This window comes from Muscardinus avellanarius (assembly GCF_963383645.1).
Source record: "Muscardinus avellanarius genome assembly, chromosome: 1".
NCBI lineage: Eukaryota > Metazoa > Chordata > Mammalia > Rodentia > Gliridae > Muscardinus > Muscardinus avellanarius.
This window is the reverse complement of record NC_137786.1, coordinates 51,692,023-51,709,792: the sequence shown is the minus strand read 5'-3', so window position 1 is coordinate 51,709,792 and position 17,770 is coordinate 51,692,023. Positions and strand designations below refer to the sequence as shown.

The 17,770-nt window shown below is 38.5% G+C and overlaps 1 protein-coding gene across 1 annotated transcript in view; it reads right to left on the bottom strand.

Annotated features, from left to right (window-relative positions):
- IPO11 (importin 11) overlaps positions 1–17,770 on the bottom strand; it is a gene marked incomplete at both ends in the record, with an annotated part of 185,985 nt that overhangs the window by 151,003 nt on the left and 17,212 nt on the right. The window contains 2 exons of the mRNA XM_080703434.1: positions 1,649–1,707; positions 4,518–4,650. Of these exons, the coding sequence (XP_080559560.1) occupies positions 1,649–1,707; positions 4,518–4,650 (192 nt within the window). The remainder of the gene's footprint in view (positions 1–1,648; positions 1,708–4,517; positions 4,651–17,770) is intronic.

The following is a 17,770-nucleotide window of genomic DNA, read 5'->3' as shown; positions in this document are numbered from 1 at the left end:
GCCCTTTGCAACTCAGTGAGACCCGGTTTCAAAATAAAGAATAAAAAATAGGGCTGGCGGTGTACCTCAGAGGTAGAATGGCCCTGGGTTCCAACCCCAGTTCTGCAACAACAACAAAAAAAAGAATATTAACGACAGGGCTGGGAATGTAGTTCAGTGGCAGAGTACTTGCCCAGCATGCATAAGGCCCTGGGTTGGATACCCAGTACCCTCCCCCCACAAAAAAAAAATAAATAAAGAAGAAGAAGAGTACAAACAATAACAAATGCTGGTGAGAAAGTGGGAAATAGAAGAACATTCTGGGTGGGACTATAAATTAGTACAATCACTATGGAGATCAGTATGGAAGTTCATCAAAAGACTAGAAGTGGAATCACCTTATGATTCAGAAATACCAATCCTCAGTATCATTCCAAAAAAAAAAAAAAAAACTAGAATATCATAGTGATACATGCACACCCATGTTTATAGCAGCACATTTCACAAGAGCTGAACTATGGGACCAACCCAGGTGCCCATCAACAGACAAACTGATAAAGAATATGTGATAAATACACACAATGGAATTTTACTCAGCCATCAAGAAGTAAAAACATTTTCCCATTTGTAAGAAAATAAATGGAACTAGAGGATAATATACTAAGTGAGATGGGTTAGCCCCAGAAAGTCCAGGCCAATGTTTTCTCTCACATAGGGAAGCTAGAGAGAAAACAGGATGCAAAACAGACTTCAGTCAAATAAGAGAAATGAGTAGAAGACTGAAAGGCAATTGGGGGAGAAAATGAGGGGGAAATGAGGGTTGAGAAAGGGTACAGTTCAAATAATGTTATATCCACACATGAAGGTATCGATCCCAATCTAACATGTATGGGTAGAAAGGAAGGGGCAACAAGGTGGGATGTAGAGGGGAATATATCTAGTGATGTGTGCAGGTGTTCGCATATCACTTTGAATCGCACTATGATGTATAATTACAATGTACCAATAAAAAACTGCAAAGAACATGTATTCATGTTATGAACAAAGTTAATTTTTTTTTTAAAGTGGTACTGGGGTTCCTGGAAGCCCTTCTACCTCCAGGCTATACTCCCAGACCTATTTTTATATTTTTATTTGGAAACAGGGTCTCTTAAGCCAGCGAGACTGGCTTCAAACCTGCGCGATACTCCTCGATTCTTCTCTCTCCACCTCCCAAGCACAGGGAGTACAAGCGTGCACCACCACGCCTAGCAAATATTTTAAATACATAACAACAACAAAAAAAAAAAAATCAAGGATAAAAATTAACTGTCTACAATAAATCTGATAATGTTATAATAGCATTCAAATTCACGGAAGTTAATTTTAATTTAAATTTGCTTAACACCGTCAATGTATTTTATCCTTAAAATATCCTGTTTTCAAAACAAAGGGCATATTCACTCTCCATTATACAATAGCTACTTTGATATAGTGAAAACAGATTAGACAGATTAGAAGTCTAAAAGTTCATTTTAACATATATAAAACTGTAAAAATCTACATGGTCACACTTAATAAAAACTGCTTTAAATAAATGCGAGACAAAAAGAATAGACTTTATAACATACAGAAAAATACTGAACATATGTCCCAGTGTCACAAAGAATAAATTATTTCTATTACTTACCATAACCTCCATATTCTTATGAGGTTCCACAAATCCATTAACAGTTAACTTACGCAGCACTGAAAAAAAAGGTAAGCTTTACTTAAATCTTATTTTATCATATTTCATCTCACTAAAATCGTAATTATAGTATAGACTATGAATCACAAAATCTAACAAAGCCTGAAGGTATCTCTGGCTTAATATTCTCATTTAATAGAAGAAGAGCACTCCTGATCATTTAGTTGGATAGTTGGTAGAAAAGTTACAAATCTACTTATTCTGATATACAGAAGCAGCACTGTTCTTATCCAGAACTGATCAGAACTGTAATGCAAAATTTAGTTCAACTCATGTAACTGTTAGTACTTCTTACATGCAATAATCAAAACTGAGGTTTACCTCTATTCTATAAATTTTCAGATATGATTAGAAAACTTCAGTTTTAGGCTACATTTATAGAAATACAGTATCTCCTAAAAGAGATATAAAAATTAAATTATACTTCCAAATCTAGAGTAGACAATAGTACTCCAAAGCATCACATCTCATGAATAACTCACACACTAGTGTACACAGCGGGAAAGGGAGCTAGCAGAATTAAAGTCACAGCTAGGTGGAATCTTGGCTCCACTCTGTAGTTAGTTTACTTTGAGCATCTTTCCTAGCTCTCCCTTTCCTCAGCTGTCAAATGCAGTTAATAAATCCTACCTCGCAGGGCTATAAAGATTTAGTAGTATATATAAAACACTTAGTACAACTCAGCAACAGTAAGAAAGATGACAGCATAAAAGACACAATTCAAAGAAGCAGAGACCACACTAATAGAGTTAGACATTCTTTCTGTCAGACATTGGGCTTTGAATCAACTAAAACAAGAAAACCCTACAACCACCATGGCTTGGTGGCTCACGCTGTAATCCCAGTACTTGGGAGGCTGAGGCAGGAGAATCACAAATTTGTGGCCAGCCTTAGCAACTTAGTGAGGCCCCCCACAACTTAGTGAGAACCAGTTTCAAAATAAAAAATAAAACAGGGCTGGGTGTGTAACTCTGAGGCACAATGCCCCTGGGTTCAATCCCTAGTATCCAAACCAAAAATAAAAACAACCAACCAAAAGAACTCTTGAAAATTCCTTAATTATTAAATATAGCAATATACACACAGTTTTGGATATACAGTCTTATACATGTTTCTCTTAATTTTTTCTGAGTAAATATTTCTCTCCAAGTCCTTTTAATTTCTTCCTTAAAGACAGTAATAACACCATCTCTATTCACTTGTACAACCACCTGTAAAATGGATTTTATTTGTCCTTGGTCCTTAAAATCATTTACACATTTGTTCACAGGTTTCAACAAAATGTGCTGATAATTTGGGGGTTGTGCATTCACTGACTGGCTGATACAAGTGATGCCTTATAGTAGTAATAAAAACATATGGTGGGATTCCAAAGTACAAAGGTAAGTACGATTAAAAAAAACTTTTATAAGTAAAAAGTGAGAATAGAAAATGAGTTATAGTAAGAAAAACAGAGGTCACATGGAATAAAAACAAAACTAAATGGGTCTTAGCAACTAGAACAGGAGAGATATTGAAAGAGAAACAAATGTGTGTGTGTGTGTGTGTGTGTGTGCGCGCGCGCGCGCGCGCGCGCGTGCGCGCATGCGTGTATTAGAAGGGAAAGAAACCTTGGAATATATTTATCAAGATAACTAAGCTCAGGGAAGGTATAATGGAATGTCTCCTAGAGGAATGTTTACAAGCAAAGTCTATAGGAAGGCCCAGGCCAAGATAGCATCCCATCAGGCACCTCCTAGAACCTAACCATGAAGGATGGAGATTCTCAGGGAAAGAGGGCTGAAGACAGAGCTCAACTAACCCTCCAGGACTTGAGGAAGTTAGCACAACAGTAAGTGTTGGGCCCCAAAATAAAAAGAGTAAAGTAGAAGCAAAAAGTGGAAGTACATGAAAGGAATATGTCAGGGACATGGGGCCACATTAATGTAAAACTGTCCACTTCAACTATGTTCATACTTTCAAGACTTAAGGTAGGGTAGCAGGGCGTGATGGGGCACGCTTGTAATCCCAGCATTAGGGAGACTGAGACCAGAGGATCGCAGTTCACTAACAGCCTCAGCTACTTAGTGAGGCCCTTTGTTTCAAAATAAAGAATAAAAAATAGGGCTGAGGGTGTAGCTCGGAGGTAGAATGCCCCTTGGTTCCACCCCCAGTACTGCAAAAAAAAAAAAAACTTAAGGTAGCGTATCTGGGCATGGTGGAATACACCTATAATCCCAATAACTGGGAGGCTGAGACAGGAGGATTTCAGGTTCCCAGCAAACCTCAGCAGTTTAGTGAGGCCCTCTGCAGCTTAGTGAGACCCTGTTTCAAAGTTTAAAAAAAAAAAAAAAATAGGGCTAGGGGATAGATCAAAGGTAGAACATCCCTAGGGTTAATCCTCAGTACCACACACACACAAAAAAAAAAGCTGACCTTAAAACAGGGTAGAGGAAAGCTAGTCTCACAAATGAAATGATCAATAAGCCTTTGTTAAGCCGGACATGGTGGCGCACGCTTATAATCCCAGCATTTGGGAGGCTGAGACCGGAGGATCACAGCTCGCAGACAGCCTCAGCTACTTAGTGAGGCCCTCTGCAACTCAGTGAGATCCTGTTTCAAAAAAATAAAGAATAAAAAATAGTGCAGGGGGTGTAGCTCAGAGATCAAATATCCATGGGTTCTATCCCCAAACCCGCAAAAAAAAAAAAAAAGAAAGCCTTTGTTTCTCCAGAAGAAATTAACCCCTTATAAGCAAAAGTTAATCAATTCAGAGAAACTATTCTGAGATATGCAATCCCAAATAAAAATATATCAAATTTAATAATACCTTTTAGTGATAATAGAGTTCGTTCTAGTGAACTTAGAACTGCTGCTTCATTGCCAGAAGAAACTTGTTGCAGGAATGTGTCCGTATGGTGATTCCATAGAGAACAGGCAAAATTATAAATTCCAGAAGCTAACTGCAAAGAAATACCAACAAACTTGTTCACAATACAGAATAGATTTCACTAATAAATTAGAACTACAAAATACTTTTGAAAAAGCAATCAATCAACCCTCTTGCCTTTTGTGTATATTTGATTAGAGGGACAATGACTACTTCTTGCACCACTTTTGAATATTCTTAAGTATACATACAATATTTCAATGAATAATATTAAAATACCTTAATTTTGTTTTATCAAAGCCAAAGTGATCATTCTATCAATAAATATAGTATAACAGAACAACCAGCAGTATCATTAAAAAAATTGTCTAAAACTGACATCTTTTCTGAAAGTAGTGTTATCCAGTATTATATTCTATTAGTATGTTATCTGATATTATGTTCTATTATTTGCATAGAGCACCACAAAAAAATAATAATAAAATGTTTTCAGGATGCAATTTTTTTTATTTGTTTCTTGCGGTACTTGGAATGGAACCCAGGGGCATTCTACCTCTGGGCTACACCCCAACCCTATTTTTTATTCTTTATTTGGAAACAGGGTCTCATTTGATTCTTAAATACAGTATAATAGAACAACCAGCAGTATCATTAAAAAAAATTGTCTAAAACTGACATCTTCTCTGAAAGTAGTGTTATATCCATGGGGCTGGGTGTGTAGCTCAGAAATAAAAAAGTAATGAAATAAGCAGGTAAGAAGAATAAAAACGTTTTTCTACATGTTCTTCTAAAAACTTTGGAGGAAAAAGAAATTTCAGTGAAAGAATACACAAATATGCTATTTAATGAAACATTTCAGGCACTAGTTCATGAAAACCTCAAATACTTGCATTTCCTATTTTAAAACCAGAAGAAACAGTGCCACCAGCTGACTGTTCATAGTGACTTAAACTTAGAAGAACACAGACCAAATTTCTTGAAGTATAAAAACTATTACACTAAGTTTTATTTCTTTTAGCAATTCAAATATTCTTAAAAATGTTTTTAGCCTCAAGACCAATGCCCTCACAATTTCCCCTTAAGAAAACTGAGCACCACAGCCTGGCATGGTGGCGGACGCTTGTAATCCCTGTGCTTGGGAGGCTGAGACAGGAGGATTGCACAGGTTCAAAGCCAGCCTCCGCTACTTAGTGAGGCTCTCAGCAACTAAGTGAGACCCTGTTTCCAAATAAAATATAAAATAGGTCTGAGAGTGTAGCCCAGAGGTAGAAAGCTCCTGGGTTCCATCCCCAGTACCACAAAAAAAAAAAAGTGAGCACCAAAAATATTTTAAATCAAAGTCATGTAACTCAACACTAAAGAACACAAGCAATTTATAGAGGCCAAAATGTGCATCAGCCTGAACCTACTCAATAGACATTATAAAAGAAGTGACCTTGTTTCTTTAATAACAAGGTCAAGTCAATAACATGAAAAACAAAGAAAAAAGGGAAAGAAAGGAAATACTACTCTCAAAAGACTTTTAGAAGACAAACCACATGTAATTTAACTACATTATTCATTTTCCTACTCAAACAAGCCACATATAAAAATGTATTTGAGCCGGGCGTGGTGGCGCACTCTTGTAATCCCCGCGCTTGGGAGGCAGAGACAGGAGGATTGCGCAGGTTCGAAGCTTAGGAGACCCTGTTTCCAAATAAAAAATGTAAAAATAGGTCTGGGAGTGTAGCCCAGAGATAGAAGGGCTTCCAGGAACCCCAGTACCACAAAAAAAAAAAAAAATGTATTTGAGAACAATGCAAAATATGGATAAAAGAATTAAATGATATTAAGCCACTATTTTTATTTTTCTGAGGAGTAATAAAATTGAAATTATTATTTAAACAAATTGTTAAAATCGCAAAAGTAAAGCCAGGTGTCGTGGTGTGTACCTATAATCCCAGTACTTGAGAGACATACAGGAGGATCATAGGTTTGAGGCGAGCCTCAACAATTAGCAAGGCCCTCTGCAACTTAGACCTTGTTTCAAAGAAAAATAAAATAGGGCTGGAGGTATAGCTCAGAGGTAGAACATCCCTAGGTTCAATCCCCAGAACCACACACACAAAAAAAGTAAACATCTTGTAAAACACAAAACTAAAGCCAGGCATAGTAGGTCACATTTGTTAATCCCAGTACTTGGGAGGCTGAGACAGGAGGATTGCAGGAGTTCGAAGCCTACCTCAGCTACTTAGTGAGGCTCTCAGGAGCATACTGAGACCCTGTTTCCAAATAAAATAAAATATATAAAATAAAATAAAATAAAATAAAAATATAAAATAGGTCTAGCCTGGAGCAGAAAGCCCCTGAGTTCCATCCCCAGTGACACAAAAAATAAAAGAAAACAAAACAAAACAAAGCAACAAAATAAAATACACGAAACTATTTAAACTCCTAGAAAAAAACAAAGGAAAATCCAGATGACCTTGCACTGCAATGACTTTTTAGCTGCAACACCAAAGGCATGTTACATGAAAGAAAGAATTGTTAACCTGGACTTCATAAAATGAAAAATTTCTCCTCTGTAAAACTATTAAGAGAAGAAAAAGATAAACCAATGAGTAGAAAAAAAATTTCCAAAAAACCTATTAGAAGCCAGGCATGGTGGTACACACTTATAATCCCAGCATTTAGGAGGCTGAGACAGGAGGATCACAGCTCGCAGACAGCCTCCGCTACTTGGTGAGGCCCTTTACAACTCAGTGAGACCCTGTTTCAAAATAAAGAATTTCAAATAGGGCTGGGGTATAGCTCAGAGGTAGAATGCCTGAGTTCCACTCCCAGTACCGTAAAAAATATACACATATATAAACATATATATATATGTATATATATATATACATATATATAAACATATATATATCTGAAGCCAGGCATGGTGGCGCATGCTTCTAATCCTAGTACTTGGGAGGCTGAGACAGAAGGATCGCAGTTTGCAGCCAGCCTCAGCTACTTAGTGAGGCCCTCTGCAACTTAGTGAGACCCTGTTTCAAAATAAAGAATAAAAAATTGGGCAGGGGTTGTAGTTCGGAGGTCAAATGCCTCTGGGTTCCATCCCCAGACCCCCATAAAAAAAAAAAAAATAAAGAATAAAAAATAGGGCTGGGGGTGTAACTGGGAGGGAGAATGACCCTGAGTTCCATCCCCAGTACCGCAAAAAAATAAAATAAAATAAAAAATAATGATATCACCACATATGCAAAAAGCCTAAATTTTGGACACTGACAATATCAACTGCTAGTAAGAATAGAAAATTTGTTTCCCGCAGTTCTGAAGAATAAACCCCAGGACATTCAACCCCTGGCCTACACTCTTAGCATCTACCCCCCTTTTTTCAATTAAATAGGGTCTCAAGTTACTGGTTGGCTTCAAACCTGCAAGCCTTCTGTCTCAGTCTCCAAGTACTAGAATTATAGGAATGTGCCACTGTGCCCAGCCAACAGAAACTCTTATTTATTGCTAGTGGAAATGAAATATACTACGACCACTTTGTGGGGGTGGGGAGAAAAAGGAAACTGAACACAGGGACATTCTACCTCTGGGCTATGCTCCCAGCCCTTTTCATTTTTTATTTTTGAAACAGTACCTCACTAATTTGCTAAGGCTGGCCTCAAACCTACTAACCTTCAGTCTCAGCTCACCAAGTACTGGGGTTACAGGCATGCACCACCATGTCCAGTGGTAGAGTCACGTTTTAAAAAGACTAGCAGTTTACACTGGGCGTGGTGGCGCATGCTTGTAATCCCCGCGCTTGGGAGGCGGAAACAGAAGGATCGCGCAGGTTCGAAGCCAGCTGGCGTAAGAGACCCTGTTTCAAAAATATAAAATAGGTCTGGGAGTGTAGCCCGGAGGAAGAAGGGCTTCCAGGAACCCCAGTACCACCAAAAATAAATAAATAAATAAAATAAAATAAAAAGACTAGCAGTTTCATTTTTATTTTTCTTTTTTTTTTTTCTTTTTGCGGTACTGGGGATGGAACCCAGGGGCATTCTATCTCTGAGCTACACCTACAACCCTATTATTTTATTCTTTTTTTTTTAAGTAATAAGGATTTTATTGTTATTTTTTAAAAAAATTTTTATTGGTGTACTGTATTCATACATCATGATGGATTTAAAAAAAATAAAAAAAACTTTTGTAAACATACATGCACACATTGCCCAATTAGCCCCTACCCGATTCCAACCCCGTTCCCTCCCCATCCCTCCTTCCCATGCTTGGCTTAGTGGTTGACATCTAGCATTATAGCAATTTATCCAAAATTAACAATGATAATCTCACAGAACAGTTTCATTTGTCTGATAACAATCTTTTGATGACTTAAAGATAACATTTCAATATTTCTTTTTGCTTTCTTTCTTACCAGAGAATATATTTTTTAGGTGAAACTATCATACATTTATTTATTTTTCAGAAAAAAATCTATCCTAATATGGAATATGGACTCTAGATACCCAAAACAATCTCGAAAAAGAACAAAGCTAGAAGATGTATATTTTCTGATTTCAAACCATATAAAGCTACAATAATTGAAAAAGTGTAGTACTGTTATAAAGGCAGATATATAAACAATTGGAGTTAAATAAAAGCCTAGAGATAAATTCTTCCATATATTGTCAAGTTATTTTTGACAAGGTTTCTACAAACATTTGGTGGAGGAAATAATAATCTTTTGACTAAATATTGTTGAAAAAAAATAAAATTGGACCCTTACCTAACACCATATACAAACATTAACTCAAAATAGATAATAGACGTAAATATAAATCTTAAGACTATAAACTTTTAGAAGAAAATCTGGGTCATTAAACCTCACAACATTGAAATTGGCAGTGATTTCTTGGTTATGATTTCAATGGCACAGGCAACAGAAGGGTAAACAAACTCCCTAAAAATTAAAAAAAAATATTGTATATCCAAAGACAATGTAAACATAGTTAAAAGTTACTGATAGAATGGGATGAAATATTTCCAAATGCTATATCTGAAGGTATATTAATATTCCAACTAGAAATCCTAAAAATTAGCAACAATAAAAGCAAACAATACAATTTAGAGATAGGTAAAAGACTAACATAAATAATAAATCTCCACAGATAACCAATCTTAGTTGTCTGTTGGATGGAAAATCTTGTTTCTCTGGTTCTGGTGTGTGTTACCTATTTCTTCTTTGTACTTAATCTCTTTGAGTATTTTCTCTAGCGCTGGTTTTGAAGACATAAATTCCTTCAGTTTCTGTTTGTCGTGGAAACTTCTTATTTCCCCATCTAATTTGATAGAAAGTTTTGCTGGGTAGGAAATTTTTGGCTGGAAGTTGTTTTCTTTCAGAGTTTGGAATATGTTACTCCAAGCCCTTCTGGCTCTCACGACTTGGTTTGGGAAGTCTGGAGTGATTCTAATTGGTTTGCCTCTAAATGTCACTTGGTCCTTTGTTTTTGTTGCCTTTAAGATTCTCTGCTTGGCTTCCACATTGGTCATTTTGACAATTATGTGGCGTGGGAATCCTCTTCTCCGATCCTGTCTAAAGGGAGTTCTGTAAGTTTCCTGGACCTGTGTATCGACCTCTTGCCATTCTATGTTTGGAAAATTTTCTGCTATTACTTCCTTGAAGAGATTGTTGATCCCTTTGGTTTCACCTTCTTTTCCCTCCTCTATTCCAATTATTCTTAGGTTAGCTCTCTTAAAATTGGCCCATATTTCTTCAATGTCAGATTCCTGCTGTCGGATTTTTTTTTTCTAAATTAGAAACTATGCGTTTATTTTTGGAGTGATCATCTTCTAAGAGCGAGATTCTAGTCTTCATGTGGTCTAATTGGTTGTTTGTACTTTGAATTGAGAACTTTACTTTATTAATTACATCCTTTATCTCTTTTTGGCTCTCTCTGAATTCTTTTTGAAACAGCTCTATTATTTCTAGTTATTTTCCTGATTTGATCTTCTAGAAATCTCTGAATTTCTGTTTTATCGGGTTCTGATGTTGTGGGGTTGTGGGGTTGTGGCCATTCATTGCTCCATTGTTATTCCTCTTTCCCATGATTTCGGAAGTTTGTGCCTTCTCTTGGTTCTTCCCTTGGGTCACTACGACTTCACTTAAGGTGCTGTGGATCTCGAGTCTGTGGTATCTCAGTCCCCACTACTCCTTTATTAGGTTGTATCGCAGAGTCTCAGACCCATGGAGTCAAATGAGGCCGTTTTAGACCATGGGGGGGGTGCCAGGTTGGGCGTTCTCCTATGGTGTGATATCTCTGCCACAACCACTCCCCCACTGGGTCAAGTCCCTGGGAGTGTAGTACTGGGATTTCTTCTCTAGGGGCCGCAGTTTGACTTACTGTTGATGAATGTGCAGATGGAGCTGTAGTGAACTCAGTGAATTCACTGCTGTTGCCGCCGGTGGCAATATGGTGCCACTGCCACACCCTCAGCCGTGAGGCTGGCATGTTTCTTCTCTGGGTTTGAGCTCTGCTCTGAGTCCCTGCAGGGTGTGCTGAGCCCAGCCACTGGGGGCTTTAGATGCTCCCTGCGCCGAATAATCTGCCGAATCCCGCCCAGCTGTTCCACAGCGGCTCACCTCGGCTCACTGTCAGCCGCTCCTCTCTGGAGCCTGGTGGGCTGTTGAGTGCGTTGGTCTGGTGCCGTCCAGTGAACTCGCCGCTGCTGCCGGCAGTAAGGCGCTGATGCTGCGTCCTCGGGCGTGAGGCTGGCGTATCTCCTCTGTGGCTTTGAGCTCCGTTCTGAGTCCCCCTCCTCTCTGGGGCCCGGTGCTGCAAGGAAAGATGGTACCCGCCGCTCCGCGCCTCGGCTCTGCAGTCTGGTTTCTTTCTGGTGTCTCGTTTTTCCAGCCCTCTTTTTCTCTGTCCTTTGTAATTACATTTTTTGTTTTTCTGCTGATGGTGTTTTCTGACTATGAAAGGCGCTGATTTTGTAGTAATAGAGATTGGTTGTTAGTGGGGCTCATAAGCCCCGCCTTCTCCGTCGCCATCTTCCCGGAAGTCTATTCTTTATTTTTAAATGGTCTCACTGATTTGCAAAGGTCCTCGCTAAGCAGCTGAGGCTGTCCGCAAACCGCGATCCTCCTGTTTCAGCCTCCCAAATTCTGGGATTACAAGCATGCACCACCACGCCTGGCTCTCTAGCACTGTCTTAAAAATAAACATACTTGCCAGGCATGGTGGCACACGCTTGTAATCTCCGCACTTGGGAGGCAGAGACAGGAGGATCACGCAGGTTTGGAGCCAGCCTCGCTGGCTTAAGAGACCCTGTTTCCAAATAAAATATAAAATAGGTCTGGGAGTATAACCCGGAGGTAGAAGGGTTCCATCCCCAGTACCACCAAAAATAAAAATTAAAAAAAAATTAATTAAATAAACATACTGTTATCATATGATCCAACAATGTTATTTGGTATTTACACAAAGAATTTAAAATCTTAAAGCCACACAAAACTGCACATGGTTGTTTATAGCAACTTTATTCATAATCTTTATTCATAATTGTCAAAACTTGGAAGTGTAGCTGGGCGTGATGACACACACTTGTAATCTCAACACCTTGGGAAGCTGAGACAGGAAGAACACAGGTTCAAGGACAGTCTCAGCTACTTAATGAGGCCCTCCTCAACCTGGTGAGACTCTGCTTCAAAAATAAAAAATAGCGCCGGGCGTGGTGGCGCACGCTTGTAATCCCCGCGCTTGGGAGGCGGAGACAGGAGGATCGCGCAGGTTCGAAGCCAGCCGCGCTGGCGTAAGAGACCCTGTTTCAAAAATATAAAATAGGTCTGGGAGTGTAGCCCGGAGGTAGAAGGGCTTCCAGGAACCCCAGTACCACCAAAAAAAAAAAAAAAAACAAAAATAAAAAATAAAATAGAAAGCCAGGTGTGGTGACGCACACTTGTAATCTCAATACCTGAGAAGCTGAGGTAGGATTTCAGGTTCATGGCCTGCCTCAGCTACTTAGTGAGGCCCCCTGCAAGTTAGTGAGACCCTGTTTCCAAATCAAGAATAAAAAATCGGGATTGGGTGTTAGCTTGGAGGTACAATGTTCCTGGGTTCAATCCCCAGCAGCACCAAAAAAAAAAAAAAAAAAAAAAAAAAAAAATAGGGCTGGGGATGTAGCTCTGAGGTAAAATGCCCCCTGGCTTCAATCCCCAGTTTAAAAAAAAAAAAAAAAATTCCTTTGGAAGCAACCAGGATTTCCTTCAGTAGGTGAATAGATAAACTGTGGTACATCCAAACATGGTATATTATTCAGAGATATATATAAAAAAAAGAGATATCATTAGCCGGGCATGGTGGTATACTCTTGTAATCCCAGTACTTGGGAGGCTGAAACAGGAGGATCCCAGGTTCATGGCCAGCCTTAGCAATTTAGTGAGGTTCTTTGCAACTTAGTGAGAACCAGTTTCAAAATAAAGAATAAAAATAGGGATGGAGTATAGCTCAAAGGCAGAATGCCTCTGGGTTCAATCCCCAGTACCCCAAAAAAAAAGCTCCTACCTGTCCCACAAAAAAAGAAAAAAAATTAAAATCTAGCAATCTATAAAAAATCTAGAAGGGCCGGGCGTGGTGGCACACCCCTATAATCCCAGTACTTGGGAGGTTTCACAAGCACAGCTGTGCCATAGTAATGCAGGGCAATCTGGCCCAATCTAAGGAGCAGTTACCAAAAACAAGAAAACAATCACAAGGGGAACATTCCCGCCTTGACCATGAAGGTTAGCCCCCACTACCCATGAACAACCAAGTCCAGCTGTTCCCGAAACCAGGCCCCGGTTCTCCGTCCCCTGGAACCCCTTCCTTTCCCCCTTACCCCAATAAAAAAAAATTTTCACTTCTCCTTACTGCTGCTGCTCTCCTGTGCAAGACAGTCTGACAGCTTAACCTTGCCTGCAATAAATTTTCCCTAATTGGACTAGCCTCTGGGGTCTCTAGTCCCTTGGATCATGCCAATCGGCTTATATCCACAATTTAGTGAGACCCTGTTTCAAAATAAAAAATGAAAAAGGGCAAGGAGTGCAGCTTGGAGGAACAATCCTCCTGGGTTCAATCCCCAAAACCACATACACAAAAAAAGCAGAGGAAATTTAAAGGTATACCATAAAGTGAAAGAAGCCAATGTGGAAAAGCTCCAGACTTATATAATTCTAACTAAATGACACTCTGGGAAAGGCAAAACCATGTCAACAATAGAACAGTGATTCTAAGAGGTTGGTAGGAAGAAGAGATGAACGCCAGAGAATTTTCAGGGTGATGAACATACTCTGTATGATACTATAATGGTTGATACATGTCATTATATATTTGTCCAAACCCACTGAGGGCACAACACTAAGAGTGAATCCTAAACTATGGATTCTGGATAATGAATATGTACCAATGCAGGTTAATTAATTAAAACTAATGTGCAGCCAGGCACGGTGGTTCAATGTTTGTAATCCCAGCATTCAGGAGGCTGACACCAGAGGATCATGGTTCGCGGACACCCTCAGCTACTTAGCAAGGCCCTTCACAACTCAGTGAGACCCGTTTCAAACATAAAAGACTAAAAAATGGGGCTGGGAATATAGCTCGGAGATAGAATACCCCTGGGTTCCAATCTCAATACTGCAAAAATAAATAATAATAATGTGCTTCTTTGGTGCAGATGTCCGGAATGCTATGCATGTGTGGAAAGAGGGGCTATATATCTTTGTGGGGAAATCTTTGTACCTTCTACTGAATATTATAAAGCTAAAATTGTTTTAAAAATAAAGCTTATAGAAAAACGCAAGGGCCAAGTGTGGCACAGGCTTGTAATGCCAATACATGCCTGAGACATAAGGATGACGAGGTTTGAAGCCAGCCTCAGCAACTTAGTGCGATCATGAGAATGTGGCTTAGTGTTAAGTATTTGTCTAACATGCTCACAGCCCTGAGTTTGATCCCCAGCACCACAAAAAGAAATTAAAAGTAAATGAAAACATACATTAAGTCCCAAACTTTCGATTCTGCAAACATAGTAATTGGTTCAATTTAAGTTTTAGAGGTGTCCCCTATGCTACTCAGGCTAGTCTTAAACTCTTCTGCTCAAGTAACCCTCTTGCCTCACCTTCCCAAGTGTCTAGGACTACAGGTACAAACCACCATGCCCAGCTATTTCAAAACTTTAATGATACTTAAACAGATTAACCAAGATGAATAGGATTATAAATTCATACAATCAAACAACCTTAGAAATAAAAGAAAATTTTAAAGAATTACAAAAGTCTCTTGTTACAAATCCCAAAGTTGCTCAGTACAAAGAAACATTCACCACTGGAAAAGAGGTTTTCCCATATTTGCTAACCTCAATTGCTATAAACTAATATATATTCTTTTCATAAGATCTTTTCATAGGTTTAAATTACTTCATTTACTACAATGTATATATACCTTTGTAGGTTATAAATCATAATTACCAAATAATATTCAGTTAATAAACTTATATTAGAATTACTATTTTAGCCTTAAATTTTCTTGCTTTCAGAGATAGCAATCAATTTTATAGAAAATGTTTCCTTTTTGTGTCAAAGCAGGCTCAATTTTGTTACTGCAAAACAATTTGCTCTTAAAAGCAGGGTATAAGCTGGTTGTAGTGGCATACGCTTGTAATCTCCAGTATTGGGGAGACTGAGACAGAAGGATTGCAGGTTCATACCAGCCTCACCTACTTAGTAAGGCCCTCCACAACTTAGTGATACCCTGTTTAATTATAAAGAATAAAAATAGGGCTAGGTTTGTAACTTGGAGGTAGAATGCCCCTGTTCAATCTCCAGTATCACAAAAAATAATAACCTGTTCAATCTCCAGTATCACAAAAAATAATAATAATAATAATAATAATAATAATAATAATAATAATGCTATGCATGGGGGAGCACGCTTATAATCCCAGGACTTGGGAGGCTGAGAGAAGCAGATTGTAGGTTCACAGCCAGCTTCAGCAACTTAAGCCCTCCACAACTTAGTAAGACGCTGTTTCAAAAATAAAGAATAAAAAATAGAGTTGGGGGTGTAACTCAGAGGTAGAATAACTCTGGGTTCAATCCCCAGTACCGGAAAAAAAGAAGAATTTTGCTCTAAATGTTGAATTTGCAATTTGCCTTCTCTGAAAAGAACTTAATCTATTTTAATATGGAGGGGGAAAGACATAACAATTGTTGGGACATACTGTGTAGTAGGTTGCAGTTATAAGCACATTCTGCACTACTTTGCCATAGCAACTAGTTCAAACTATAAGCTTTTAGGGAACTCTTTTAAGGAACTGATTTGGTACTTCAAGGCCATCTTGGCATTACAAGAAACATACTATTTAAAGGAAAATTTTCTACACCTCAGTTTACCAAAATAATAGAAGCCACTTCACTAGCAAAATTGTTCTTTATAATAATGTCCTTCCAAATGTGCTACTTTCAATTTAGCTACATATATTGTACCTCAACCCCATTAAGCAGGATCCTTTTCCTAGCACCTACCATAGTCCACGTCTCCAGATTCAAGCTACTCTGTTCCAAAATGAGGGATTAATTTGAACTTTTTTCCAAGTATTTTGAGCTCTGTATAATCTCAAAAAATATACATACATATATATATAGCCAGGTATGGTACTGCACACCTATAATTTCAACTACTTGGGAGACTGAGGCAGGAGAATCACAAGGGCAAGGCCAGCCTGGGCAACTTAGCAGGACCCTGTCTCAAAATAAAAAATAAAAAAAAGGCCAGGATGTAGCTAAGCTAATGAGACCCTAGGTCCACCCTAGCAAGACCATTGGGGGGAAAAAAAGAATGAAGCAACTCCAATCCTAAAAGATAAAGTAGAAACTAAAGCAAAGAGAAAGGAGGCCTGGGAAAGGCTGCTTATGATCACATCCTACATTTAGGAGGAAAAGGAATCCCAGAGGCCCACAGGGAAAAACCCTGATCCTTAGGAAAAAGTACAAGCAATAAATATGGTACTTTGAAGGAGGAAAGAGACCAAAAAAAAATTCTACAAAACATTATATTGCCCTATCTTTTCTGGAGAGCACACATGGGTGAGAACATACCAGAATAGTTTCCTAAGCCCTATCATGTGATCATATAAGATTTCAATTTATATACAACTTAAAAAGGTAATCAAGAACAACACAACACTGTATGCTAGGAAAAATAACATTTTTTTTATTGGTGCATTATATTCATACAACTTATTGGGGTAAAAAACTTGTGTGTACAAACATGTACTCATCGCTGATTTAACCCCTACCCAATTCCCACCCCATTCCCTCCCCGTCCCTCCCTCCCTTGCTTGGCTTAGTGATTGACTTCGATATGTTTAAGTACATTGTGTGCTTTAGAGATTTTCCTCTTCCCCCCTCCTTTCTCCTCCTTTAGGTTGTCTTGTTTGCTCCTCTATAGGATCTCCTCTTTCAAGAGTTCCTCCTATGACCCATTTCTCCCTAACTCTCACATATTAGGGAAAGCATCAGATTTCTTATTTTTTGTGACTGACTAATCTCACTTAGCATAATGTCCTCCAGGTCCATCCATTTCCCTGAAAATGATGTAATTGAGGTTTTTTTTGATGGCTGAGTAAAATTCCATTGTGTACATATCCCACAGTTTTGTAATCCATTCATCTGTTGATGGACATCTTGGCTGGTTCCATAGTTTGGCTATGGTGAATTGTGCAGCTATGAACATAGATACACATGCACTAGTTTGGTAGTTTGGTTTCTTTTCTTTTGGGTAGATACCCAACAGTGCTATTGCTGGATCAAATGGTAGGTTTGTTCCCATTCTTCTGAGGATTCTCCATACTGTTTTCCAAAGTGGTTGCACTAATTTGCAATTCCACCAACAATGTCTTAGAGTTCCTACTTCTCCACATCCTCGCCAGCATCTGTTGTTGTTTGTGTTTTGAATGATTGCCATTCTAGTTGGAGTTAGGTGAAATCTCAGGGTAGTTTTGATTTGCATCTCTCTGATTGCCAGCGATTTTGAGCATTTTTTCATGCATTTATTGGCCATCTGAATTTCTTCTTTTGTGAAGTGTCTATTTAGTTCATTTGCCCATTTTGTTATTGGATACTTTGTTTTCTTAGTGTTGAGTTTCTTGAGTTCTCTGTATATTCTAGATATTAGTCCTCTATCAGTGGT